The 27,049-nt window shown below is 42.8% G+C and overlaps 4 protein-coding genes across 9 annotated transcripts; 3 read left to right on the top strand and 1 right to left on the bottom strand.

Annotated features, from left to right (window-relative positions):
- The first annotated feature begins 2,698 nt into the window (after window positions 1-2,698).
- LOC115161486 (protein FAM237A-like) lies at window positions 2,699-3,677 on the top strand. The gene is made up of 2 exons (XM_029712466.1): window positions 2,699-3,083; window positions 3,445-3,677. The coding sequence occupies exons 1-2, from the start codon at window positions 2,699-2,701 to the stop codon at window positions 3,591-3,593; spliced, it is 534 nt and encodes a 177-aa protein (XP_029568326.1). The 3' UTR covers window positions 3,594-3,677.
- Window positions 3,678-3,827: 150 nt separating this feature from the next.
- Window positions 3,828-15,334, top strand: LOC115160794 (caspase-8). Its single transcript, XM_029711206.1, has 13 exons — window positions 3,828-4,013; window positions 5,273-5,556; window positions 5,808-5,913; window positions 6,045-6,189; window positions 6,282-6,355; window positions 6,506-6,551; window positions 11,670-11,743; window positions 11,919-11,952; window positions 12,066-12,161; window positions 12,311-12,399; window positions 13,676-13,796; window positions 13,915-14,428; window positions 14,574-15,334. Exons 2-13 carry the CDS (start codon window positions 5,276-5,278, stop codon window positions 14,722-14,724), a joined length of 1,731 nt encoding a protein of 576 aa, XP_029567066.1. The 5' UTR covers window positions 3,828-4,013; window positions 5,273-5,275; the 3' UTR covers window positions 14,725-15,334.
- LOC115160795 (amyotrophic lateral sclerosis 2 chromosomal region candidate gene 12 protein homolog) lies at window positions 15,203-18,057 on the bottom strand. 6 transcript variants are annotated; one of them, XM_029711208.1, is made up of 10 exons: window positions 17,987-18,002; window positions 17,011-17,092; window positions 16,716-16,809; window positions 16,568-16,629; window positions 16,347-16,444; window positions 16,183-16,235; window positions 15,946-16,042; window positions 15,746-15,849; window positions 15,548-15,637; window positions 15,203-15,447 (listed from the first exon to the last, which is right to left on the bottom strand). In XM_029711208.1, exons 2-10 carry the CDS (start codon window positions 17,016-17,018, stop codon window positions 15,358-15,360), a joined length of 696 nt encoding a protein of 231 aa, XP_029567068.1. In that variant the 5' UTR covers window positions 17,019-17,092; window positions 17,987-18,002; the 3' UTR covers window positions 15,203-15,357. The 6 variants fall into 6 exon arrangements, with proteins under 6 accessions (XP_029567068.1, XP_029567067.1, XP_029567073.1 ...); XM_029711207.1 differs by having other exon boundaries at window positions 17,906-17,997; XM_029711213.1 differs by lacking the exon at window positions 17,011-17,092 and having other exon boundaries at window positions 16,564-16,629; window positions 17,987-18,057.
- A 3,945-nt stretch (window positions 18,058-22,002) lies between these two features.
- On the top strand, window positions 22,003-27,021 carry LOC115160792 (interferon-inducible double-stranded RNA-dependent protein kinase activator A homolog). Its single transcript, XM_029711205.1, has 8 exons — window positions 22,003-22,209; window positions 22,496-22,671; window positions 22,829-22,910; window positions 23,028-23,103; window positions 24,419-24,536; window positions 24,700-24,794; window positions 24,893-25,055; window positions 25,174-27,021. The coding sequence occupies exons 1-8, from the start codon at window positions 22,151-22,153 to the stop codon at window positions 25,329-25,331; spliced, it is 927 nt and encodes a 308-aa protein (XP_029567065.1). The 5' UTR covers window positions 22,003-22,150; the 3' UTR covers window positions 25,332-27,021.
- The last annotated feature ends 28 nt before the right edge of the window (window positions 27,022-27,049 follow it).

Here is a 27,049-nt window from a genome sequence, read left to right as displayed (position 1 = left end):
TCCAAGAGCCTCTGTCTTTCTTATGAGCCTTAGAACTGTAGGACTGTGCTTAAAGGCCCAGTGCAGTCAAGATTGTGATTTTTCCTGTGTTTTACATATATTTCCACACTATGAGTTTGGGAAGAAAAATTTTAAATTGTGAAAATTATGATAATGTTGTTTTAGTGTAAGAGCTGTTTGAAAAGACCGGCAGAAATGTAAGCCTGTTTGGGTGGGATGGAGTTTTGGCCTGCCTGGCGACATCACCAGGCAGTACAATTTATTAGATCAATAACAAAGAGAGTTTGAAACCTCTCTGCTAATAACAGCTAGCTTTTAGGTTACATGTCTCCCCTATTAAGCTCGTCCTCCCAGACAGTCCCAGCACAATTCTTGCTTGAGAAATTGCTCTTTGCTAAGAAGCAATTATTTTTCTTTTTGACCATTTCCATTTTTTTTTGTAACAGTAAGGTACTTAATTGTTACCCGGAAATGATTTGATATTGAGATTTTTTTTTAAAAAACAGCTGCATTGGGCCTTAATATAATGCAGTCAAGCTATAAAAGTGTAGTAGAGAATGAATACGAGGTTAGAGCATGTTGTACTCTGCTTGAGTCGGTATATAAATCCATCATGTGACACTGACCACCTCCTGTTCTCAGACGTGTGCGATATGAACTTTGAGCGTATTATAAACATGTAGGTAGGCCCTGTGTCATGAAGAGACCGAGTCATCAGCCAGGAAGTGCAGCTCAAACTCAAACTAAATAAAGTCCTCCAAAGTGTTGAAGCTTTTGTCACAGATGTACAGTGTAACAAAACCTTTCCAAATGTTTATACCATCTAATGAATAATGATTCCTAAACTTCCTGCCTATAATCACTCTAACATTATGATTTGAACTTTAATATTCCCAATTTTACTGAGGTGATTGCTTCCTTAAAATGGAAGTCAATTCTAGTGTCTTATCCAGTCAAAACACCAGAGAGAGAACAGGTGGAAGTTCCATCATAAAACCTCTCTTAATGCGTCATTAGAAGGATGAATGACTTGGTGGTAGCCCACCGCAGCCCACTTATCTATGGCTTCGCACTAAGGCTGCAATTAACTCCCAGATCACGCATGCATGTGGCATTTCACTAAAAGCATCGGCACACTGCTTTCGTAGCACACCAGTACTCCCGTGTGTTTCGTCTGCACTGAAACCGGAAATAAGGACTTTCCAAGTTGACCCAGAGTCAGATCTCCTGCTGTCTTCCTCTCCGTGACTCTTCAGCTTGAATGAAACTGTGCAGCAGTCTGACTCATTCACTCAGGAATATGGTTATACCCAAACTGCTTGAAATAGGATTGTAGTTATCCCTGAGATGTGATTTAGGATATGCAAATTCTCCTATAAATTCTGTAAGAAATTCTGATATCTGAATAAAGTAACAGTTCTTTGCATAAGGTTGCAAATAGAGGAGATCCCCCAACATTTTGGGGGGTAAAAACAACCAATTGTTGCATTATGAATAGTGTCAGTGTTTACTAACCTATGACCTACTCAGTAAACATTTATCATGATTAAAACATGCAACAGAAAGTAATCAACCAAATAGCCTGTTTCATGAACATGTGTTTACTTGCTTACTCCTGGACTTGCTTTCTTACCAAGAAATATGTCTTATAATATCTCTGAAAGGTTTAGTCACAATTCTGTTTTTTTTGTTAATACAAGCTTTTACCACAGACCAGAGGCCTAATCCAAGGTTGTTCATAAAACCACCTTTTCAGTACTTGACAAAGTTTATTCAAATGGATTATTAACATATGAATTAAATATTGTCGTTTTTATTTATTATGTTTTTGTATAGGGGATTTAAAAACAAAGGAACAGATTGATGCACTGCCAAAGAGGAAGGTCTAGGTTATAGCCTCTGTGTAAATGAAAGAACCCTCCCTCCAGTGTAAAATTCCTGAAGAATGATGTGTAACAAATGTACATTTCAATTCACATTTTATGCAAATGATGAAACCGTCCAATAGAAATCAGCATGTGACAGTCAGACAGTGTTCAATCACTTCCATTGGAACGCTAATAAACTATTTGGCCGTCCCCCTTAGATAGACTGACGTACTCTATTTGAGAGCAAACAGATGCGCATCTAAACATCGAGGGCTGCACAAACTACATCACTCTACAAAAGGTAAGTCCCTGTTTTGCACCTGTTGTATTTCAGGAGATTTTTCGTGTATATTTAATAAAAACCTGAAATTAGAACGTTTTGTTTAAGAAATATTTGTTGCCAGGTTAATCTTGCAAAATGTACTTTATTCGAAATAAAGCAGTTTAAAATAAAAGCTTAGTAGGCCTTTCACTTTTATGATATTTCCTCACACAACAGTTATATGCCTATTTTTCATCAATATTTGGCATGTTATTTATTAAAAAATCATAATTCAAAATGGAATGCCTGATATTTGTTCAGAACATATTACTTTATTTGGATTTTATGGACAAATAACTATGTTTAAAATCTTTACCATTTTAAGGGAAAAGTTTATTCTGAGAACATGTAAATTCCTATGGGCTATCTTTAACAATAGCCTAATTCAAATATCCATTCTGAAAACAGAATGCAGTGATAACATTGTGTTTGATTAGAGACAACGTCGTTTTTGTGAATATTGATGTCATTCATGTTTTACTAACACTTACATTCTGTCTCGACACAGATGGATACTACAATCCTCAACATGTTTCTGGCTACAGTGCTGCTCATGGGCTGTGTATGTGTGGTACCTCTCCAAGGCCAGAAGCCAGGACAGGTGGACCCCCTGACTCTGAGCAGGGCATCACAGTGCTGGACCTCCTCCTCAGAACTCCTGCTGGAGATGCGCTCCCCGAGGATCGCTGACACTGTGCCTGCCTTCTGGGACCTGATGGTGTTCCTCAAGTCGTCAGACAACAGGAAGCACAGTGCTCTGTTCTGGGACCTGGCCCAGGTCTTCTGGGACATCTATGTGGATTGTGTCCTGTCCCGGACCCATGGACTGGGGAGGCGGCAGCTAACTTGGCCCCATGAGCAGATCACTGCAATGCGCTCACTCGTCACTGACAGTAAGTACCTGTCTCTGACACCTTGCTCTCCAGTTAACAGTTTGGGCATGGATACTTTTTAAGGAGCCGAGTTGGGCTCTGTCTGTGTGTACAAGATACATTTTCTATTGCAACTGATATCAAGGCTGATCTGGTGCCATAATTATAACACAGAAGTAGCCTATAAAGTGTGTTGTGAGATAATGACTGCTATGTTGTGTGTTGCTGTACATATCATTGATTAGTAAATTGCAAGTCATTGTTAAAAGATAATTACTATGAGATGATGGGATTTGATCTGTACCCATTACCATGCTTATATCTCTGAATGAAACATATTCACCACTAGCAATGAATCCGTTTTTCTGACTTTATCTTGCAGAATCTTTTGTTCAGGACTCACAGACTAACGTCTCCAAACTGAAGGAGTCATCTCAGGGATGGCTAAAGATCCAGGTTCGGCACTTTGGACCAGGCATTTTAAATCACATCATTCGTACCAGGGGGATCAAGAGTATATCTATTCTTTAACCACGCATTATAATTCAACCAAGTCCATGTGTCCTCTTGACTTTTTATACCTTTGAAGTGTTGAATAAAAATATTACATTCAGAGTACTTCTCTAAGTGTGTGTTGTGGGTATGACAATGCATGGATGCCACTGTACGTCTGTGAGGATGAGGGTGACTCATCTGTGTTCATTACAGCTCCATTGCAACATTTGGAGAAGGTGAGACCATTGGTTGAAAATATTGACACGGGGCGTATCCTATGGAATTGACGTGAGGAAAGCTCGAAGTACTGTACTGACTTCTCGCCATTTGTTACAAAACCTCCCGATACTTTCAAGGAAATAAAATTACTTGTAGTTGTTATCTGGAAGAAGACAGGATCTTTGGGGGAAAAAAAATGATATTCCTGTAGTTTATGTCACCTCTCCAAAAGTACAGGTAGGCCTGTTTGGACTTGAAATATCAGGACGCACATTTAGACTTCGAACGCAGTATTATTCCTAGCTGAGGAACTCCGTCCCTCAACAATACTTTCCCCAAACTTATTCTTGGGTGGGGCATTTGTTCTAATTAAACAGTAAAACAATAGTATTATACAGTGTATAGCCTTTTTGGACAGTGTTATTTTTTATTGGACAGAGTGTATGACTTGTTATGGGTGAATTGATGTAGATTTGTCATGGTTTCTCATTCTCAACCTTACGTCTATAATAGTGTGTACACTATATGACTTTCAGAATCCTAACATCGCTGAGCCCCTCACATTAGACGTCTTTCATGTCACTAAACGATGTGGCACAGACGGCGGTCACACACCGCAAGATATTTGGATTGTTGATACCACGCTATCTCGCAAAAACATTGTCGGTGCACTTCAGAGCTGTAACGATTTGACGCTTTGGTTAATTAAAGGCAAGTACAAAGTACAGACGCATACTAGTTGTAGTCATCGCTCCGGTTCGTGAGTCTACACTTTCTGGGTGATGCGAAACAACGTCATCGTCTCACTGGTTTCTTTTCTGGCGAGCTCGCATTGGCTGTCGCTGATCACCGTTCTCAAAACTTGTCCGGGCACATCTCACACTACAAGAGCATTGCAGATTGTGTGCTGATAAAATCAAACGTTTGAAAATATCGGGAAGTCTGGGATTCCTGAAAGACAAGATCGGTATCCCTCGGATCGCGTCTCTTTGAGCCGCTGACATTAAACCAGCGTCGGTGACGGCAGCGCGCCCAGATTAGGCGATGGCATGGGGGTTTTGTCTCCGATTTTAAAAACTTCTCTGGGACAGCTAAATCGGGGCCAAAAAGTGTAGTGCACACCCGGTTTAAGAGACGTATTACTGTTTGATATAATTATGTGAGCATAATCTTCTAGTGTTTTAAGTATGAGCTCTTCTATAGAATATACATGTTTCGTCCCCCATGGTTTCCTCTGATTTGGATGCGGGTGGAAGTTGAAAATTAGACAATTCTAGAAAATAATTATGCTGGGACAAACTAGAAAATTCACTGAGGCCCCCAGGGGTCCCCATCCCCCTGAGAGTTGCTGCACTAGAGGGCTATCCAATTGATTACTCACATGAGCTAATTGATATTTTCAACTGACATTATATTAATACCATGTACAGTGATTGTAAATTCACAATATGTATTTATAGATATCAAACATAGCGATCATATTGGTATTTCGACAGGAGATGGATTTCCAAAGGCTGCTGTTGCAGGTGGAACAAGCCCTGAGCAGTGAAGAAGTACAAGCACTTGCATTTCTTTGCAAAGATTTACTGGATAAAGACCTGAACTCAGTGACCACAGCTAGTAAACTCTTCTCTCTTCTGATGGACCAAGAACTGTTATCCCCTGATCAACCTTACTTGCTTGCTGACCTACTACTCACCATCCAGCGGAACAGCTTGATGCGAGGCCTTGGCCTCAACAACCAGCTACCAACAACCAGCATCCTCATCTCTCCTTATAGGTGAATATATAGGCCACATTTACTATAACCTCATCCCCAGGCTTAGTGTTGTCGGAGGTGGCTGGCAATTAAATGATTAGTACATCTGAATCCATACATCTTCCCCCACAATTGAATACAGACAAAGATAACTTACCACTCGTGACAGGAATATAAACACTTGTTGTGTTACAGTTGATCACTCCATATACTGTACTGTAATATGATGTTCTCTGAAAAGCGAATGACACATTGTATCTAACCACCTGCAGAAAGCTGCTGTTTAACCTGTCAGAGAACATCACTACAGATGAGTTGAGGGAGATCAAGTTCTTGTTGAGTAATGAACTCCCTCGTAGAAAACTAGAGGACAACCTGGTGAGTATGTCAGAACAGTCGAAAATTCAATATGTGTTGTCCAGAGTAGGGCAGTAACTTTTTATTTAGTGCAATTTGGTGCTTATCTTGATGGACCAACTGACGTTCTACATTTTTCTTTATTCTTTCAGACTACCTTGCAATTATTCCTGGAAATGGAGAAAATTGATATTTTGAGCATCATAAAACTAAACACTCTTGAAAGCATTTTTGGAATTGTCTGCCCCATGTTGAAAACAACAATCAAAAAGTATAGGACGCAGAATTCCTTAGCTGGTAAATCACATATGCTGAACAATCCAATCCCTTGCCTGTCAATGATTTAGAACAGGGATATATGACTGCAATGTTTTATGCTATTCAATCAGGGCCAGGAACTCAAGAGACAGGGGTGGGACAGTTCAGACCAAGATCTGTGTCTGAAGCTCATCCAGGAATCCAGGTAACATACAATGCTCGTCAGCACTCCTTTTTATTTCTTACATTATCTTGATATCCAGTACTCATGGACACATTTCAGTTCATATCTTGATAAGCTACTACAGTATAATCCTCACAGACTCTCATGCCTGTTTTATTTGTTTTCCTTCAGGCTGCCTCCATGCTTCCAAAGAGGCCTGTCTCTTGTGAACTATCAGGTAGATAGGAGCTGTGACTATCCACTGGGCACAAACAGGTCCAATCAACGTTGAATCACCTCCTACTACAGAGTTGATCTTCAGCGGTTCATTTGGTCTCCCATCCAGGGTTTTAACCAAGCCCAGCTTTTATATGTGTTACTGACTACTATTAATGTGCTATCGTGAGAATGATTTTTGAGTGACCTTTGAAAAACTAAAGTCATTCCAAAAGGTAGGTTTAACAGAGCAAATGAAATGGGACCATACTTTATCAGTCATATATCATCAATGATGCTATTCAGTCGTATATCATCAATGATGCTATTCAGTCATATATCATCAATGATGCTATTAGTCTGGCTTTAATTCCAGTGTGTCTACAAATTAATAATTAATATGTTGGATTCACTTCTCAATCTCAACCGAAAATCAAAATGAAAGAGTAGGACTAAATCAAACTTTAAATGTATTTTAAATAAAGTTTCATTTGATTTAGTCCTATTCTTTAACTTTGATTATTGGTTGAGATGGAGACGTGAATCTAACATATACATTATTGATTTGTAGACAAGGTGGAATTTGTTGACCATCAAACAAAATTCAATATCACTTTTACAATACAGTCAATAGCCTATTAACTTGTCGACAAGTTAACAAATGATGTTGGATCTCCAACTAAACCAAAAAAATTTAAAGAATGGGATTAAGCCAGTGGCTCTAATGAAACTATCCAAGCATTAAATGTTGATATTTGGTTGCGTTGTCAACCAAACACAATTCAATATACATTTTGTAATACAGTAAATTGCCGAAAGTTAGAAATACACTGCTCAAAAAAATAAAGGGAACACTTAAACAACACATCCTAGATCTGAATGAAAGAAATAATCTTATTAAAAACTTTTTTCTTTACATAGTTGAATGTGCTGACAACAAATTCACACAAAAATAATCAATGGAAATCCAATTTATCAACCTATGGAGGTCTGGATTTGGAGTCAGACTCAAAATTAAAGTGGAAAACCACACTACAGGCTGATCCAACTTTGATGTAATGTCCTTAAAACAAGTCAAAATGAGGCTCAGTAGTGTGTGTGGCCTCCACGTGCCTGTATGACCTCCCTACAATGCCTGGGCATGCTCCTGATGAGGTGGCGGATAGTCTCCTGAGGGATCTCCTCCCAGACCTGGACTAAAGCATCCGCCAACTCCTGGACAGTCTGAGGTGCAACGTGGCGTTGGTGGATGGAGCAAGACATGATGTCCCAGATGTGCTCAATAGGATTCAGGTCTGGGGAACGGGCGGGCCAGTCCATAGCATCAATGCCTTCCTCTTGCAGGAACTGCTGACACACTCCAGCCACATGAGGTCTAGCATTGTCTTGCATTAGGAGGAACCCAGGGCCAACCGCACCAGCATATGGTCTCACAAGGGGTCTGAGGATCTCATCTCGGTACCTAATGGCAGTCAGGCTACCTCTGGCGAGCACATGGAGGGCTGTGCGGCCCCCCAAAGAAATGCCACCCCACACCATGACTGACCCACTGCCAAACCGGTCATGCTGGAGGATGTTGCAGGCAGCAGAACGTTCTCCACGGCGTCTCCAGACTCTGTCACGTCTGTCACGTGCTCCGTGTGAACCTGCTTTCATCTGTGAAGAGCACAGGGCACCAGTGGCGAATTTGCCAATCTTGGTGTTCTCTGGCAAATGCCAAACGTCCTGCACGGTGTTGGGCTGTAAGCACAACCCCCACCTGTGGACGTCGGGCCCTCATACCACCCTCATGGAGTCTGTTTCTGACCGTTTGAGCAGACACATGCACATTTGTGGCCTGCTGGAGGTCATTTTGCAGGGCTCTGGCAGTGCTCCTCCTGCTCCTCCTTGCACAAAGGCGGAGGTAGCGGTCCTGCTGCTGGGTTGTTGCCCTCCTACGGCCTCCTCCACGTCTCCTGATGTACTGGCCTGTCTCCTGGTAGCGCCTCCATGCTCTGGACACTACGCTGACAGACACAGCAAACCTTCTTGCCACAGCTCGCATTGATGTGCCATCCTGGATGAGCTGCACTACCTGAGCCACTTGTGTGGGTTGTAGACTCCGTCTCATGCTACCACTAGAGTGAAAGCACCGCCAGCATTCAAAAGTGACCAAAACATCAGCCAGGAAGCATGGGAACTGAGAAGTGGTCTGTGGTCACCACCTGCTGAACCACTCCTTTATTGGGGGTGTCTTGCTTATTGCCTATAATTTCCACCTGTTGTCTATTCCATTTGCACAACAGCATGTGAAATTTATTGTCAATCAGTGTTGCTTCCTAAGTGGACAGTTTGATTTCACAGAAGTGTGATTGACTTGGAGTTACATTGTGTTGTTTAAGTGTTCCCTTTATTTTTTTGAGCAGTATATATTACAAACTAATGTAACAGTATTTATTCAACCTTAAAATGAGTAACACATCCATGGCCACATTTTGAGGTTAAGGTAACTATAAATGTCTTCTTATATTAACATTTAACATTTAAGTCATTTAGCAGACGCTCTTATCCAGAGCGACTTACAAATTGGTGCATTCACCTTAAGATATCCAGTGGAACAACCACTTTACAATAGTGCATCTAAATCTTTTGGGGGGGGGGGGGTAGAAGGATTACTTTATCCTATCCCAGGTATTCCTTAAAGAGGTGGGGTTTCAGGTGTCTCCGGAAGGTGGTGATTGACTCCGCTGTCCTGGCGTCGTGAGGGAGCTTGTTCCACCATTGGGGTGCCAGAGCAGCGAACAGTTTTGACTGGGCTGAGCGGGAGCTGTGCTTCCTCAGAGGTAGGGAGGCGAGCAGGCCAGAGGTGGATGAACGCAGTGCCCTTGTTTGGGTGTAGGGCCTGATCAGAGCCTGAAGGTACGGAGGTGCCGTTCCCCTCACAGCTCCGTAGGCAAGCACCATGGACTTGTAGCGGATGCGAGCTTCAACTGGAAGCCAGTGGAGAGAGCGGAGGAGCGGGGTGACGTGAGAGAACTTGGGAAGGTTGAACACCAGACGGGCTGCAGCGTTCTGGATGAGTTGTAGGGGTTTAATGGCACAGGCAGGGAGCCCAGCCAACAGCGAGTTGCAGTAATCCAGACGGGAGATGACAAGTGCCTGGACTAGGACCTGCGCCGCTTCCTGTGTGAGGCAGGGTCGTACTCTGCGAATGTTGTAGAGCATGAACCTACAGGATCGGGTCACCGCCTTGATGTTAGTGGAGAACGACAGGGTGTTGTCCAGGGTCACGCCAAGGTTCTTAGCACTCTGGGAGGAGGACACAAGGGAGTTGTCTACCGTGATGGCGAGATCATGGAACGGGCAGTCCTTCCCTGGGAGGAGGAGCAGCTCCGTCTTGCCGAGGTTCAGCTTGAGGTGGTGAGCTGTCATCCACACTGATATGTCTGCCAGACATGCAGAGATGCGATTCGCCACCTGGTTATCAGAAGGGGGAAAGGAGAAGATTAATTGTGTGTCGTCTGCGTAGCAATGATAGGAGAGACCATGTGAGGATATGACCGAGCCAAGTGACTTGGTGTATAGTGAGAATAGGAGAGGGCCTAGAACTGAGCCCTGGGGGACACCAGTGGTGAGAGCATGTGGTGCGGAGACAGATTCTCGCCACGCCACCTGGTAGGAGCGACCTGTCAGGTAGGACGCAATCCAAGCGTGGGCCGCGCCGGAGATGCCCAGCTCGGAGAGGGTGGAGAGGAGGATCTGATGGTTCACGGTATCAAAGGCAGCAGATAGGTCTAGAAGGATGAGAGCAGAGGAGAGAGAGTTAGCTTTAGCAGTGCGGAGAGCCTCCGTGACACAGAGAAGAGCAGTCTCAGTTGAATGCCCAGTCTTGAAACCTGACTGATTAGGATCAAGAAGGTCATTCTGAGAGAGATAGCAGGAGAGCTGGCCAAGGACGGCACGTTCAAGAGATTTGGAGAGAAAAGAAAGAAGGGATACTGGTCTGTAGTTGTTGATATCGGAGGGATCGAGTGTAGGTTTTTTCAGAAGGGGTGCAACTCTCGCTCTCTTGAAGACGGAAGGGACGTAGCCAGCGGTCAAGGATGAGTTGATGAGCGAGGTGAGGTAGGGGAGAAGGTCTCCGGAAATGGTCTGGAGAAGAGAGGAGGGGATAGGGTCCAGTGGGCAGGTTGTTGGGCGGCCGGCCGTCACGAGACACGAGATTTCATCTGGAGAGAGAGGGGAGAAAGAGGTCAAAGCACAGGGTAGGGCAGTGTGAGCAGGACCAGCGGTGTCGTTTGGCTTAGCAAACGAGGATCGGATGTCATCAGCCTTCTTTTCAAAATGGTTGACGAAGTCATCCGCAGAGAGAGAGGAGGGGGGAGGGGGAGGAGGATTCAGGAGGGAGGAGAAGGTAGTAAAGAGCTTCCTAGGGTTAGAGGCAGATGCTTGGAATTTAGAGTGGTAGAAAGTGGCTTTAGCAGCAGAGACAGAAGAGGAAAATGTAGAGAGGAGGGCGTGAAAGGATGCCAGGTCCGCAGGGAGGCGAGTTTTCCTCCATTTCCGCTCGGCTGCCCGGCTGCCCGGAGCCCTAATCATATTAAGCGTGCATGTTCAAGATAGCATGAATAGGTCATCGCAGGTCTGTGGAGATCTTCACAATTGCTGTAATGCAGAATCATGAACAACATCGATCACTTGCACTATGTACTTTTAATGTTATCTCAATTGCAATCCAATTCATTTGGTTTTGCTATTAGATAAAGCACAGTGATAATATATCAAGTTGTGTAAATACAAAATATGTGACATTGTATTCCCATTTGAACTTTTGTTTTGCTTTTTAATGGTTGAAAGCGTGGCGATAACACATTTAGATGACAACTAAACCAAAAATCAGACGTTGTTTTCCCATTGGAATTTGGTTGTACTTTTAGATGGTTGAAAGCTTTGGGAATTCAACACATTTCTGGCAGTCTTTTTGACTGGGTGAAAATCTCATTGATCAACGTCTCAACCAAATATTACCCAAATTTCAATGTTGAAATGACACGATGTGCCCAGTGGGTACTGTCAATGTCAAATCTTCTTCAGTATGTTATAACATGCTCACCTTCCATTTCCTGTTTGTCTTACACATTCCATTTTCTTTTTGTCTTAGTTGAACGGTATAGCCATTCTGACGAGACTCTCATTCCCCCCACTTACTTCTCGAGTTCACAGCCTTCAGCCAAGGTAAGTGTCTAATGTTCAGTCCAGGTTTTGGGGGCCACACTTATTTGCTGTATATGCTGCATTGGAGCATACAGCATACATCAACAGGAACACCCCACCAGTCTTTACATCAGAGGCTATGGCCATCCCTCATGTCTGTGTAGTAACTTGTCATTACCTTTTCTTCCATTCCCAGGTATCCTCTCTGAATCGATCTGACACCTCTCTGGGTAAGTCCCACACTGAACATGCTGTGCCGCCCTCTACCCTTGTTCTCTGTTTCGGGGTACAGTACAGAACTCACATGACCTTTTTGTGTCATCTTGGTCTATCCACACAACAGATGTTCGGAGAGTCTCATATTCGATGGATGCAGGACTTTCACATGGGCTGAGTCTCCTAAGTACCAATGGGGACAACTGTGCTGCTCTCATTAAAGGTCAATTCAGAATGTATAATGCCAATCTGCAAAAGGGGCCTGCTGACTCTTCCCTCTCCTACTCGCTCTGTTGGCTCATTGGCATCACTGTTAAATGTTAGCTGTATCATTGATGCATTCTTACCTGATCCACGTCTTCTCTCACATAGAGTATCATCATGTTTCATCCACATCCTCATGTGGAGACAATAAGAACTTTGGCCCAGCAGATCCTCAGACAGGAAACACCAAAAGAGAGGTTTCTCTTATAATTATCTTTTTAAAGGAGCGTTGACAAAGTCATGTCAGTGCCTGCTTTTACTGAAAACGGACTGTAATGTATAGATTATTTTAGGTACACTAGTTGTTTCTGGGATTATGGATTTGTATATGATGTACAGTGCATTCGGAAAGTATTCAGACCCCTTGACTTTTTCCAGATTTTGTTACATTACAGCCTTATTCTAAAATTGATGAAATTGTGTTTTTCCCCTCATCAATCTAAACACAATAGCCCATAACGTCAAAGCAAAAACAGTTTTTTCAATTTTTTTGCAAATATATATAAAAAAAAGCGGAAATATCACATTTACAAAAGTATTCAGACCCTTTACCCAGTACTTTGTTGAAACACCTTTGGAAGCGATTACAGCCTCGAGTATTCTTGGGTTTGACGCTACAAGCTTGGCACACCTGTATTTGGGGAGTTTCTCCCACTCTTCTCTGCAGATCCTCTCAAGCTCTGTCAGGTTGGATGGGGAGCATCGCTGTACAGCTATTTTCAGGTCTCTCCAGAGATGTTTGATCTGGTTCAAGTCCAGGCTCTGGCTGGGCCACTGAAGGAAATTCAGAGACTTGGAAGGTGAACCTTCGCCCCAGTCTGAGTTCTTGGTCACCTCCCTGACCAAGGCCCTTCTCCCCCGATTGCTCAGTTTGGCCGGGTGGCCAGCTCTAGGAAGAATCTTGGTGGTTCCAAACTTCTTCCATTTAAGAATGATGGAGGCCACTGTGTTCTTGGGGACCTTCAATGTTCCAGACATTTTATGGTACCCTTCCCCAGGTCTGTGCCTCAACACCATCCTGTCTCGGAGCTCTACGGACAATTCCTTGGACCTTATGGCTTGGTTTTTGCTCTGACATGCGCTGTCAACTGTGGGACCTTATATAGACAGGTGTTGCCTTTCCAAATCATGTCCAGTCAATTGAATTCACCACAGGTGGACTCCAATCAAGTTGTAGAAACATCTCAAGGATGATAAATGGAAACAAGATGCACCTGAGCTCAATTTCGAGTCTCAAAGCAAAGGGTCTGAATACTTATGTGAATAAGGTATTTCTGTTTTTATGTTTAATACATTTGCAAACATTTCTAAAACCCTGTTTTCACTTCGTCATTATGGGATATTGTATGTAGATTGATGATAAAATTGTTTTATTTAATACATTTTAGAACAAGGCTGTAACGTAACAAAATGTGGAAAAGTCAAGGGGTCTGAATACTTTCCGAATGCGCTATATGTGTTTTCTTTCTGTAGGAACTGGGAGAATATTCTATGACAGGAAAAAAGAGAGGTTTCTGTCTGATCATTAACAACAATGACTTTAGAAATTCCCCTCAACTGTTAAAACAAAGAGAGGGAACACACATTGACAAAAGTAAGATCATCTTTACTTGTAATACTTACTATACTGAAATACTTCCAATACCTGTATGTTGGTTGCTTTTGAAGAACTAGGGCTAAACCACAACCACTTGTATGTGTGTGTGTTTTAGAGAGTTTGGAGAGTGTGTTTAAGTGGCTGGGCTTTGAGACACAGACTGAGCCAGACTGCAGTCGGGAGAAGATACTATCTCTACTTGTGGAGCTGCGCAACCGGGATCACAGCCAGATGGACTGCCTGGTGTGCTGCGTTCTGAGCCACGGCCTAGAGGGAGGTGTTTACGGGGTGGACGGGCTGGAGGTCAGTGTCAGGGAGCTCACAAAGCCCTTCTCTGGACTGGAGTGCAGCTCACTGAGGGACAAGCCCAAGCTGTTCTTCATTCAGGCCTGTCAGGGCAACAAGGAACAAAAGCAAGTGTTCATCCAGTCTGATGGCCCAGGACCAAGCTCTACTACCACCAGCTCTATCTGCACTGATGCAGTGGTACACAGAGACTCCATTCCCACTGATGCTGACTTCCTTCTGGGCATGGCCACTGTCCCTCACTTTGCCTCTTTTAGAGACAAGAGGCAGGGCACTTGGTTCATCCAGTCGTTGTGCCAGAACCTCATCAACTTGGTGCCCAGGTTAGTGCTCAGAGATATGCTTGGTCTCTCTGTTGTTAGATTCTGCCATCGGTACACAGTGAAATATGACGTACAGATGTGAGCGTATTGTTGGTAAATTAATATCAGGTTTGATTTCCTCTCATTGTTCTCTCTCTCTGTCCAGTGGGTATGACTTGCTGTCCATCCTGACCAAGGTGAATGATGATGTCAGCAGGAAGACCAATGGCATTAAGAAGCAGATGCCCCAGCCTGCATACTCACTCAGAAAGAGGGTGGTCTTTCCCATTCCCATAGAACCACCTCCCAAACTGTGAGCCACAAGCATTGGCTTGAGACCACTAGAGCAGATTTCTTTAATGGTCGTCACCCTTCCCATCTATTCAGGGACTGATTCAGAAACTAGTTGAGTGGACTCTCACCGACGATATTAATCAATGGGGAAAAGACTAGTACTTGAATACCACTGCCCTAGACTGAGAGACTGTCTACACTCCTGTCTACACTGCACACCTCGGGGATCCCTCAAGTATAAACTGCTGTGTTTTTCCAAAACTGAATGTTAACTGTTTTTTACACCTTATATAAAAAATTAAATGCAGTATAAATATATCCAAAGAACTGTAAATAGAACGTTTCAGGAAATGTTTTTAAAGGGTATTTTTAAACGTTGTAGAGGAGAAGCAAGAACAACCGAAGAGCACTTAATATGCAACGTTTTCCACGTGTTTTTTTTCTAAATGGTCAATTTCTTACTCCCTTGCACATTGACTTCCTAAATGAATACAAATAACATTTTCAATCAATATTGATCATGTTGTTGTTGCTGCTGTTTCAATACATCAGTGTACTCCTTGACACCACATATCATATAACACATCCAAGACAAATTCTATGACAGAAGAATAAAAAATATGTTCAAACATGTATTGGTGTGGTCATGAGTTGCACTATGGCTCTGTTGGTTCTTGTGTGACGCATGAAATGCGTCTTGGTCCGAGCTGGCTTGGGTTTTTCCCGACGTCTGACATACGACAGGTCTGTCACAACAACAAGATGGTCGTCACTAGCAGGTTTGAACAGAAACTTCAGTGACAGTTTCTCTGGATGAAGAGGATACATAGAATATCAGTAGCTTACCACCACATCCAGTTGCTCTTGTGTCTGGTGATAAGCTGTTCTCAACAAACTGATGGTTACATCCTTCTCTATCAGCTCACCAGCTAGTACCTAGAAAGCCACACACGCTCAGTGACTTCAGAGGTAAACGATCCCATTGTCCGAACCACCTACAAGTCAAATTCAGGTTAACATTGGTAGCAACAAATATCCTCTGACCTGTATCTCCTCCTCAAACCTGGCCTGGAGTTCTGCTATTTCTGCCTCAAAGGCCTTTCTTTGGTTATCCTTTTCCTGCTCACTTTTGTTCAGCTGCTCACGTGCTGTCAGAGATGAGAAATATACAATTTCTAAATATCAACACTGAAGCTGAGGAGCTGTATAACAACTCTACTTTGCACAATTGTTAATAACCTCACAATGCATCAGTTGGTCCATGAGATGCTTTTCCTGCTCCTCTTTCCAGCTGTTCTCCTTCTTTAGCCAGCTGCTACGCATCTCCTCAAATATACTGTCCTAGAGCAGTAGGGAAAAAACACCATTTTAATTTTCAATAAATAAATCTACCTTTTTTTTGCAGTACATTTCACTGAAAAAATGTGAAACACCAAGTTCTGACTGGTGCCATCTGGCAACAGGTGGCAAGGCTAATTCACCTTGTAGGTGCGGAAGGAGCTTTTGAGGAAGTCATAATCTTTCTCCAGCAGGGCTGTGAGGGTTGACAAGCAAAGAAAGGGTTAGAGTGATAGGGACAGGTTGAAGAGATACAGTATTAATTAGACTGTTAGGCTGCCACAAGTCATTGTTTCTTGTTTAATACCACATCTCTCCTCTGCACAGCCCTTCTCCCCCTCCAGAGTCTTCGTATGGAGGGTCACCAAAGCACTGATCTCTGATCTGTGGGCCTGCATTAGCTGCCTGTAAATCAGAGGGAAGTGGTGACTGGGAATCACCTCTTTGTCAAAGGACCTTATTCCAATTTGACAGTCTAGCATGAATTGACACCACCTCTGCTAGCTGTGTGGGGCATAAAGTACCTACTCCATCTCCTGTTGATGCTGCTGCCTAACTCTCTCAGCTCTCCGCTCTGCTTCGTCCAACAGCTGTGAAAAAGAGACATGATGAAGTCAGAAGGAGTCAGAGGTCCCCTTTAGATGACCATGTTGGACAAACTATCTAGATATCTCACCGCACGGCAGCTGTGCTGGTGGGACCGCCGTTCATCCTTTAGGAGGTCTGTCAGTTTCCCCATCTGCTCCTGCATGTCCTGCAAAAAACCCTGCCTAGAGAACACAAAGGCAATAAGCCAAGCATGTTTAGGACAATAACTCTGTAATCCAGAAGAGCAGATTTCATGCACAGAATGTTACTATCCATGTCAAACTACCCAAATCAACTATATCAATGGTATTTGAATGAGTTCTGTGCTTTGAGTGACATATCATATTGACAACTGGCTAAACACAGGGAAATTAAAAACTCACATGTCCATAGTTTGGGGAAACCCAGTGGTTCACTAGGCCTGAGGTCTACACTGTGCAAGTTCTCAGGTTTTTTGCTGGGATTCTAATATGAGGTCATAGTTAACTTCTAGGTTCTCACAAACGTTACCGTTCCAAAAAATCTCTGTTTTATTTCATTTATTTTTATTTCACCTTTATTTAACCAGGTAGGCAAGTTGAGAACAAGTTCTCATTTACAACTGCTACCTGGCCAAGATAAAGCAAAGCAGTTCGACATATACAACAACACAGAGTTACACATGGAGTAAAACAAACATACAGTCAATAATACAGTAGAAAAATAAGTCTATATACAATGTGAGCAAATGAGATGAGATAAGGGAGGTAAAGGCAATAAATAGGCCATGGTGGCGAAGTAAAGTAGAAATACTTTTTTTTTTTCAAATCCAATGTATTTTCCATGTAGATTTCATGTCACAACACTTTGACAAATTACGTTGGGAAAGCTGAATTCTCTTGCTAGAAAATGTCATTTCTAGTGCTCCTCATTAAACCAGTAGATGCCAGCATTCATCTATTTTCTGACGTCTAAACGGGTTCCGTGGGACGTCCCAATGCTGAAGTCACCCCAATGACGTTGACATTTCAAACGGTTAAAGTAACACTTACGAGAAAAGGCTGCAGTATACCTGCACTATGCTACAAATACTGCGTCCAAGTCGACTGCAGTTTCAAACTTCAATGTTTTTTTTAAGGGAAGGCTACGGGTTAAGGTTAGGTTTGGAGCAGCATTTCCCAAATTCGGTCCTGGGGACCCTAAGGGTTGCATATTTTGTTTTTTGACCTAGCACTACACAGTTGATTCACCCCTAGGACTGAGTTAGGGAAGTGCTGGGTTAGGGTTTACGGCACTAACCATTATCTGAAATCCAACCGATATATTCACAATACCCCATTTTCAATGTACTACAACTGCGGAAAATAATATTTATTAGACCTGGTGAACCGGATGTTGTTGATCAGTTGTCGAATGATCAAATCGGATTAGTGTCATGGGAGGACCCATCACTAGCTGGATCTTATCCACATTAAGACTTCCGGTTTCCGGATTTTGCTTTCAAAATAAAAGTTTGCGGTAAAACGTGTATGATAAGAAAAATAGTTTTTTTTGCAGCTTTGTATAGTACATAATTTCAAAAGTATGTAAAAAAAAAAAAAACGATGTATAAGGACATGGTGTAAAAATCTAAACTAAATAGATTTTCACTTTATATACGATAAAGATTATTATAAGGTGGAGCTTAAGTAAATGAATGTCAAGAACATAATAGCCTACTGGTAAACATTTTTGTTTTATAAACCCTTATTTTGATTGTATGATTCTTGTTTATTTACTGGTGCTATTGATCAAGGATGCAATTTTGAAATGTAATGTTTAAGAAAAGTATTTTTGTTGTATTGCACAAACAAATTGCACCGTACAGGAAAATAAAATGACATATATACACTGCTCAAAAAAATAAAGGGAACACTTAAACAACACAATGTAACTCCAAGTCAATCACACTTCTGTGAAATCAAACTGTCCACTTAGGAAGCAACACTGATTGACAATACATTTCACATGCTGTTGTGCAAATGGAATAGACAACAGGTGGAAATTATAGGCAATTAGCAAGACACCCCCAATAAAGGAGTGGTTCTGCAGGTGGGGACCACAGACCACTTCTCAGTTCCTATGCTTCCTGGCTGATGTTTTGGTCACTTTTGAATGCTGGCGGTGCTTTCACTCTAGTGGTAGCATGAGACGGAGTCTACAACCCACACAAGTGGCTCAGGTAGTGCAGCTCATCCAGGATGGCACATCAATGCGAGCTGTGGCAAGAAGGATTGCTGTGTCTGTCAGCGTAGTGTCCAGAGCATGGAGGCGCTACCAGGAGACAGGCCAGTACATCAGGAGACGTGGAGGAGGCCGTAGGAGGGCAACAATCCAGCAGCAGGCCGCTACCTCCGCCTTTGTGCAAGGAGGAGCAGGAGGAGCACTGCCAGAGCCCAGCAGGCCACAAATGTGCATGTGTCTGCTCAAACGGTCAGAAACAGACTCCATGAGGGTGGTATGAGGGCCTGACGTCCACAGGTGGGGGTTGTGCTTACAGCCCAACACCGTGCAGGAGGTTTGGCATTTGCCAGAGAACACCAAGATTGGCAAATTCGCCACTGGCGCCCTGTGCTCTTCACAGATGAAAGCAGGTTCACACTGAGCACGTGACAGACGTGACAGAGTCTGGAGACGCCGTGGAGAACGTTCTGCTGCCTGCAACATCCTCCAGCATGACCGGTTTGGCGGTGGGTCAGTCATGGTGTGGGGTGGCATTTCTTTAGGGGGCCGCACAGCCCTCCATGTGCTTGCCAGAGGTAGCCTGACTGCCATTAGGTACCGAGATGAGATCCTCAGACCCCTTGTGAGACCATATGCTGGTGCGGTTGGCCCTGGGTTCCTCCGAATGCAAGACAATGCTAGACCTCATGTGGCTGGAGTGTGTCAGCAGTTCCTGCAAGAGGAAGGCATTGATGTTATGGACTGGCCCGCCCGTTCCCCAGACCTGAATCCAATTGAGCACATCTGGGACATCATGTCTCGCTCCATCCACCAACGCCACGTTGCACCACAGACTGTCCAGGAGTTGGCGGATGCTTTAGTCCAGGTCTGGGAGGAGATCCCTCAGGAGACCATCCGCCACCTCATCAGGAGCATGCCCAGGCGTTGTAGGGAGGTCATACAGGCACGTGGAGACCACACACACTACTGAGCCTCATTTTGACTTGTTTTAAGGACATTACATCAAAGTTGGATCAGCCTGTAGTGTGGTTTTCCACTTTAATTTTGAGTGTGACTCCAAATCCAGACCTCCATGGGTTGATAAATTGGATTTCCATTGATTATTTTTGTGTGATTTTGTTGTCAGCACATTCAACTATGTAAAGAAAAAAGTATTTAATAAGATTATTTCTTTCATTCAGATCTAGGATGTGTTGTTAAAGTGTTCCCTTTATTTTTTTGAGCAGTATATATATAAAATAAAATATATAAAATATACAATATATATTATATATATAAAATATACAATATATATATATATATCGTGAAATGATAAAATGATTGTGTGTCCTTAAAACCAGGGTCCAGTCTACTCACTATAGACCCTAGAATACAAAAAGCTAGGTCATAGGAAGTGTTGGACTTTTATGGAGTGTTGCTGGCCTTTTAATTCGTCCATCACATTGGCCACAATGCAAATGACTGTATATGGAATACATAGACTTTATAGAGTCAAATCTTAAACAAATCAAATGTTATGTCACATGCGCCGAATACAACAGTGAAATACTTACTTACAAGCCCTTAACCAACAATGCAGTTTTAAGAAAAATAAGGGTTAAGTAAAAAATAGATATGTAAAAAAATAAGACATAAAAGTAACAAATAATTCAAGAGCCGCAGTAAAATAACAGTAGTGAGGCTATATACAGGTGGTACCGGTACAGATCAATCATTGTGTGGGGGCACTGGTTTGTCAAGTTAATTGAGGTAGTATGTACATGTAGGTAGAGTTAAAGTGACTATGCATAGATAATAAACAGAGAGTAGCAGCAGCGTAAAAGGTGGGAGGAGGGGCAATGCAAATAGTCTGGCAATGCAAATAGCCATTTGATTAGCTGTTCAGGAGTCTTATGGCTTGGGGGCAGAAGCTGTTAAGAAGCCTTTTGGACCTAGACTTGGTGCTCCGGTACCGCTTGCTGTGCGGTAGCAGAGAGAACAGTCTATGACTAGGGTGGCTGGAGTCTTTGACAATTTTTATGGCCGTCCTCTGACACGCCTGGTATAGAGGTCCTGGATGGGAGGAAGCTTGGCCCCAGTGATGTACTGGGCCGTACGCACTACCCTCTGTAGCGCCTTGCGGTCGGAGGCCAAGCAGTTGCCATACCAAGCAGTGATGCAACCAGTCAGGATGATCTCGATGGTGCAGCTGTAGAATGTTTTGAGGGTCTGAGGACCCATGCCAAATCTTTTCAGTCTCCTGAGGGGGAATAGGCTTTGTCATGCCCTCTTCACAACTGTGTTGGTGTGTTTGGACCATGACCATCTCTGACCTCCTCCCTGTAGGCTGTCTCATTGTTGTCGGTGATCAGGCCTACCACTGTTGTATCATCGGCAAACTTAATGATGGTGTTGGAGTCGTGCCTGGCCTTGAGTGAACAGGAAGTACAGGGGGGGGGGGGGCTGAGCATGCACCCCTGAGGGGCCCCCGTGTTTAGGATCAGCGTGGCAGATGTGTTGTTACCTACCCTTACAGGAGTGGAGTAAAAGGCCAGCAACACCCCGTATTATTCAGAACCCCATGAAATGACACCATATTTACATTCTACTGCCCCTACTGAGTATTCCCGTACAATACTTTTACTGCGGCACCAAGAATAATTTTTGCTCTATAACGCTTCGAACACACCGACAGCGTCATTGCGCAAAATAGTATGCAGCATCATCTGGATATGTATGCAACACAACACAACATTCACCTTCTGCTACCATTTCTGTCAAGCCGTTTACGCATACAGTTTGACATAAATTGGATTTATCGAATGTATCTACCACACCAAACGCACTGCAACTGCCTCTGCAACACAATGCTGCAAGGCAAACACAGCGTTTCATTGGAAACGCATGTAATTCTGGTGTACCAAAATGCAATAACGCTGTTGGTGTGTTCGAAGCGTAAGCCAATATGTATTTCATATGCATTGATTTGCATTGGGCACATTTAGTTTAACCTTGGAACATATTTTAAAACCCATATTTAATGCGAATATCACTTAAATATTAACAAATATAAATAATTGTTAATGTTTGGATAATTCTTTATCAGATATCATGAATAAATACAGGTTATTGACACGTTTATACTATTACGTGAGGGACTTTTATTTGGAAAATTTCCGAAATTCCGTAACCCGAAAGTACTTGTTTAATGTTGCTGACGAGACGCTGATTCAAATCGGCAACCCCCCATCCAGCTAATTTCGCCGGTTTCTGCAGCAGATAAATTACATTTGTACAACAATATATTAACTTTACGCACGAAATTGTTTACTAACGTTAGCCATGTCTCAAGACGGATTTCAACCTACACTAATAAGGACCACGCACAATAACAACACGAGGTCTGTCATGCTACTAGCTAGCTCTAGTTAGCCAACGTTACATTCGATTTGTTTCCATCCAAGCATTTGATGCTCGTTAACTAGCCAGCCAGCTAGCATTATTCTCACTATCAAATATATTTATAACTAACCCCTTTAGCAGGCTAGCAACATTTTTGCAAAAATTGTTATCAGGGCTTCATTCAGTACCATCATTTGTCAGTCAATAATACCAACAAAAAAACAGCTATTTCTATTGAATCAAATGCAGTGACACTAATAACTGTTAATCATGCTTTCTACGCAGCATGAGTATAAAACAAACTCAGGCACCGTGCCCTGGTAAAACGCCAATACAAATTCTGCATGAATACGGAACCAAAATTGGTAACCTTCCCGTGTACGTGATGGAAAAGGCTGAAGGGGAGGCACACCAACCCAGTTTCATCTTCAACGTGACAATAGGCGATGTGTCCTGCACAGGTGAGCCATCTTGTGAAGTATGTAAATTAGGCTCTACTTAGCTAGAGGATTATGGGGGATTGATATTAACAACATGGGCTTCAAAGTTATATCCCCATGTTCGCCTCATCCTCAGTACTTTCTATGATACCGTGAGTGTCATTCTGTTATATCCCAGGTCAAGGATCCAGCAAAAAAGCTGCCAAACACCAGGCCGCTGAGTCTGCCCTGAACCTTCTGGAAATAGATGCTGGGACACCGTGAGTGAACATGTACAATTTCTAAAATGAGCATTTATGACAACAAGTTGCGTTTGCAACCATTCTAGTCAGGTAACATTATTATTAAATTTTTACGTCTGATATCCCCTCCTGCAGCCTTCACATAAAGACGGAGAGTAACGGCATCCCAGCAGAGCCCAACGATCAACCCAACTCAGTGGGGATTCTGCAGGTGTCTTTGTTATTGCCCTTCAATGACCTTAGATTGTGTTTTTGTAAAACAATAGGGCGGTGTACTGTTGCAGGGCTGTAATCATAGTAACACATTTATGTTGGCATTGAGCATCTTCAAGGTGACATAAGAAAAGTCCATATGATAATGAATAGATGGGTTGTTTTCATGTCTTTCCTAATATGTACACTATATATACAAAAGTATGTGGACATCCCTTCAAATTAGTGGATTCGGCTATTTCAAACATTTGCAGTAGAATGTCCTTACTGAAAAGCTCAGGGACTTTCAATGTGGCACCTTCATAGTATGCCACCTTTTCAACAAGTCAGTTTGTCAAATTTCTTCCCAGCTAGAGCTGCACCGGTCAAATGTAAGTGCTGTTATTGTGAAGTGGACACATCTAGGAGAAACAACGGTTCAGCTGCGAAGTGGTAGGCCACACAAGCTCACAGAATGGGACCGCCAAGTGCTAAAGCGGGTAGCGTGTTAAAATTTTGTCCTCGGTTGAAAGCTGCCTCTGGAAGCAACGTCAGCACAAAAACTGTTCGCCGGGAGCTTCATGAAATGGGTTGCCATGGCTGAACATCCGCTCACAAGCCTAAGTTCACCATGCACAGTGCCAAGCGTCGGCTGGAGTGGTGTATTGCTCACTGCCATTGGACTCTGGAGCAGTGGAAACACGTTCTCTGGAGTGATGAGTCACGCTTCACCATCTGGCAGTCCGACTGACAAATCTGGGTTTGGCGGATGCCAGGAGAATGCTACCTGCCCCAATGCACAGTGCCAACTGTAAAGTTTGGTGGAAGTAAAATAATGGTCTGGGGAGTCTTAACGCTACAGCATACAATGACATTCTAGACGATTCTGTGCTTCCAACATTTTGGCAACACTTTCAGGATGGCCCTTTCCTGTTTCAGCATGACAATGCCCCCATGCACAAAGTGAGGTCCATACACAAATGGTTTGTCGAGATCTGTGTGGAAGAACTTGGCTGGCCTGCACAGAGCCCTGACCTCAACCCCATCGAACACCTTTGGGATGAATTGAAACCCTGACTGTGAGCCAGGCCTAATCACCCAACGTCAGTGCCCGACCTCACTAATGCTCTTGTGGCTGAATGGAAGCAAGTCCCTGAAGCAATGTTCCAACATCTAGTGGAAAGCATTCCCAGAAGAGTGGAGGATGTTATAGCAGCAAAGGAGGGACCAACTCCATATTAATGCCCATGATTTTGGAATGAAATGTTCGACGAGCAGTTGTCCACATACTTTTGGTCATGTAGTGTATGTTTCCTATGGATTCCTCCCAAAAGGAGCTGGCACTGCAGCGGGGATGGCGCCTCCCTGAATACACTGTTCTCATGGAGGCGGGCCCACCTCACAAGAGAGAGTTCACTGTTACCTGCAGAATGGAGTCACTGACAGAGACAGGTAGGGTGGCTCCACGGTTGTTCTTTCTGAATGCTTTATCGTTTTAAAAGCAGAAAGTGTTTAAATACTTTTATCAATGCAAAAACACAATGCTTATGTTCTTTCAAATGCAAAGTGTTCAGTTTAGTCAATTATAAGTATGTCATCCACGTGTATCCGATAGCGATGGGAAATTCCAAGAAGGTGGCCAAAAAGGCAGCTGCTGAGAAGATGGTGGCTAAACTTCAAAATCTGTCTGGCTGTCCTGAAATCACATGGGTATGTAGGATGTTTCCTCTCATTTGGCCTCCTTGGTAAAACATATTTAGGGTGTTTAGATTGAATGTAATGAGTGATCTTTGACCAACTCTTTCCAGACCCCGAAACCCAGTGTCCGTCTGGAGAACTTGCGTAACTCCTCAGCAGAGAAGATGTCTCTCCTGAGAAGGAACCCACTCAGCATTCCCAACACCGACTATATCCAGATGATGCTGGAGCTGTCCAATGAGCAGGGCTTCGAAGTCACATACTTTGACATTGGTAAGGAGCTATTTCTTCCTTTTACTGATCATAGATGTTAACTTTGTGTTTTCAAGAATAGCTAAACGGGGGCATATTCCAAGTGTATTGTAGAGTGTGTTTGTGATGTGTTTGGTAGATGAGCTGACTGTGAACGGGCAGTACCAGTGCCTGGCAGAGCTGTCCACCTCACCTGTCACCGTATGCCACGGCACGGGCATCTCCTGCGGCAACGCACACAATGACGCCGCGCACAGCGCGCTTCAGTACATCAAGATCATGGCTTCGATCAAATGAACGATCCTAGTAAACGTCACAACTGTTTGACCTGCAATACATATTTAAGAAGTTGAGGAGGAGAAAAAAAACATTTAATCACAACCGAAACGTGTAGCTATCTTCCATCTACCATTGTTTTCACTCTTTACCCGTGTTTACTCCATATGAAATTGGTGGATATTGAAGGCAGTATCAATAGGAATCATGCGATTCAGACAAAACAATCCAGTTGTTTTTGTAACAGTGACAGTCAACACCGTTCATCACCTATGGTTTCTGTCAGATATTGAAGTTACTTTGAGAAGATCAGCGCAAAAAAACAAATCTAATCCCATGGGGGTTATGTACCGTAGAAAAACAGGGACAAGGGAATAGAATGGACACTAGTCTTGAATGACTTTGCTGCCAAAATGTCGACATATCGAAAGTAGTCTCCAATTTATCCCCTTGTCCTTGTTTTTTTATAAGCCAGTTTGAGGACATGCAGTCATTTATTGAATGATACACAATTTAAAACTGTATTGCACTGAACAAAATTAGTGATGGAAACTGGTTTGGACTCGTTTACCTTTAAGGTTATGAGAAAATAATGAATTTAACGTAATCTTATAGGTTCCCAAAATAATGAAGCCGATTGAAAAGGGTCTATTGGATAAACTATGTAGGAACAAACACTATACATTAATTACACATGTTGTATTTGGTTTGATCTTCTAAATGATCTCTGCTTTATTTCATTGGTTATTTCTCTGCCAAATCAAGATTCAATTACATGACGGAAATAATTTTCCATAGCAATATTAACCCCTATTTTCTAATCGGCTTATTAAAAAGAGTCCATTATCACTTTGTTTGATTTTAGAGTAAAGGTTTTGAGCTTTGGTTGGTTTAAGACCATATTACTGTTTTATTCAGTCATAGGGAGAAGGACTGGTGTTTTTCAACTACCACATGTATTTACAAAGAACACTACTATTAAGCAGGTTTTTGTTTACAGTGACTTTATCTCCCAACAATTATCATTATAAACAACTGCTCAATTAGAAAGTTACATTTAGCTTGTTTAGGTGAAATTGTGCTGGATATTAAACCACATGTCTAGATTATGAACACATTTCTTTTTGTAAAATGTATCTTTTTTAAGTTAATGGTAGCAAGATGGCATTCTCCGAAACATCTGGACAACTCCTGACTTAGACTTCAAGACCAAGACTGCCATTATCGTCTCTTCATTCTACAAATGAGCAAGAGCCAATAATTGCAATCTTGGTAGCTTTGATGTTGATGACTAAGCAGGTAGTTGCCCTGTTGTGTATGGTGACGTCATCTTGCTCAGTCTGCCTGTAATGTTGTAGCTAGCCTAGTTATGTCAGCTGTATATGAAAGTCATGCTGCTGTGTGTGTGTTTTGAAGATTTTGAGTTTGTGTCGGCCTTCACACAGAGTCTTGCGAAATGTTATCGGCCGACTACGGAGGATTTTTACAACCCGAATTCCACCCTGTCCTGAGTTACTGTCACAGAGCCGAGACTGGGCGGTTTAATCACATTTTCCTTTCCTTTTAACAAGGTGTATTGTAAATCGTCTCGATGTTTTGGCGGACTCATCCCAAGCGCGTGCTGTATACCTGACCATATTAATACATATTTATTACATGTGAAGTGTGACAGACATGTTAAATAAATCTACCTGACATTGGCCTCATCCTACATTTATTTGACCTTTGATCCTTTTTTC

The sequence above is a fragment of the Salmo trutta genome, chromosome 24, assembly GCF_901001165.1.
Source record: "Salmo trutta chromosome 24, fSalTru1.1, whole genome shotgun sequence".
In the NCBI taxonomy this organism is placed as follows: Eukaryota; Metazoa; Chordata; class Actinopteri; order Salmoniformes; family Salmonidae; genus Salmo; species Salmo trutta.
This window is presented reverse-complemented; position numbering and strand designations above follow the sequence as displayed.

What these genes read in the sequence shown, in the direction of transcription:
- LOC115160795 (XM_029711208.1), bottom strand. An exon ending in CTGTGCAGAGGAGAGATGTG is followed by an intron (nt 16,236 to 16,346) that starts GTATTAAACAAG and finishes CAACCCTCACAG; the next exon opens with CCCTGCTGGAGAAAGATTAT. An exon ending in AAGAGCAACTGGATGTGGTG is followed by an intron (nt 15,448 to 15,547) that starts GTAAGCTACTGA and finishes TTGTTGTGACAG; the next exon opens with ACCTGTCGTATGTCAGACGT.
- LOC115161486 (XM_029712466.1), top strand. Translation starts at nt 2,699, where the DNA reads ATGGATACTACAATCCTCAACATGTTTCTGGCTACAGTGCTGCTCATG. An exon ending in GCGCTCACTCGTCACTGACA is followed by an intron (nt 3,084 to 3,444) that starts GTAAGTACCTGT and finishes TTTATCTTGCAG; the next exon opens with AATCTTTTGTTCAGGACTCA.
- LOC115160794 (XM_029711206.1), top strand. Translation starts at nt 5,276, where the DNA reads ATGGATTTCCAAAGGCTGCTGTTGCAGGTGGAACAAGCCCTGAGCAGT. An exon ending in GAAAACTAGAGGACAACCTG is followed by an intron (nt 5,914 to 6,044) that starts GTGAGTATGTCA and finishes TTATTCTTTCAG; the next exon opens with ACTACCTTGCAATTATTCCT. An exon ending in TCGATCTGACACCTCTCTGG is followed by an intron (nt 11,953 to 12,065) that starts GTAAGTCCCACA and finishes TCCACACAACAG; the next exon opens with ATGTTCGGAGAGTCTCATAT.
- LOC115160792 (XM_029711205.1), top strand. Translation starts at nt 22,151, where the DNA reads ATGTCTCAAGACGGATTTCAACCTACACTAATAAGGACCACGCACAAT. An exon ending in ACTCAGTGGGGATTCTGCAG is followed by an intron (nt 23,104 to 24,418) that starts GTGTCTTTGTTA and finishes TCCTCCCAAAAG; the next exon opens with GAGCTGGCACTGCAGCGGGG. An exon ending in AGTCACATACTTTGACATTG is followed by an intron (nt 25,056 to 25,173) that starts GTAAGGAGCTAT and finishes TGTGTTTGGTAG; the next exon opens with ATGAGCTGACTGTGAACGGG.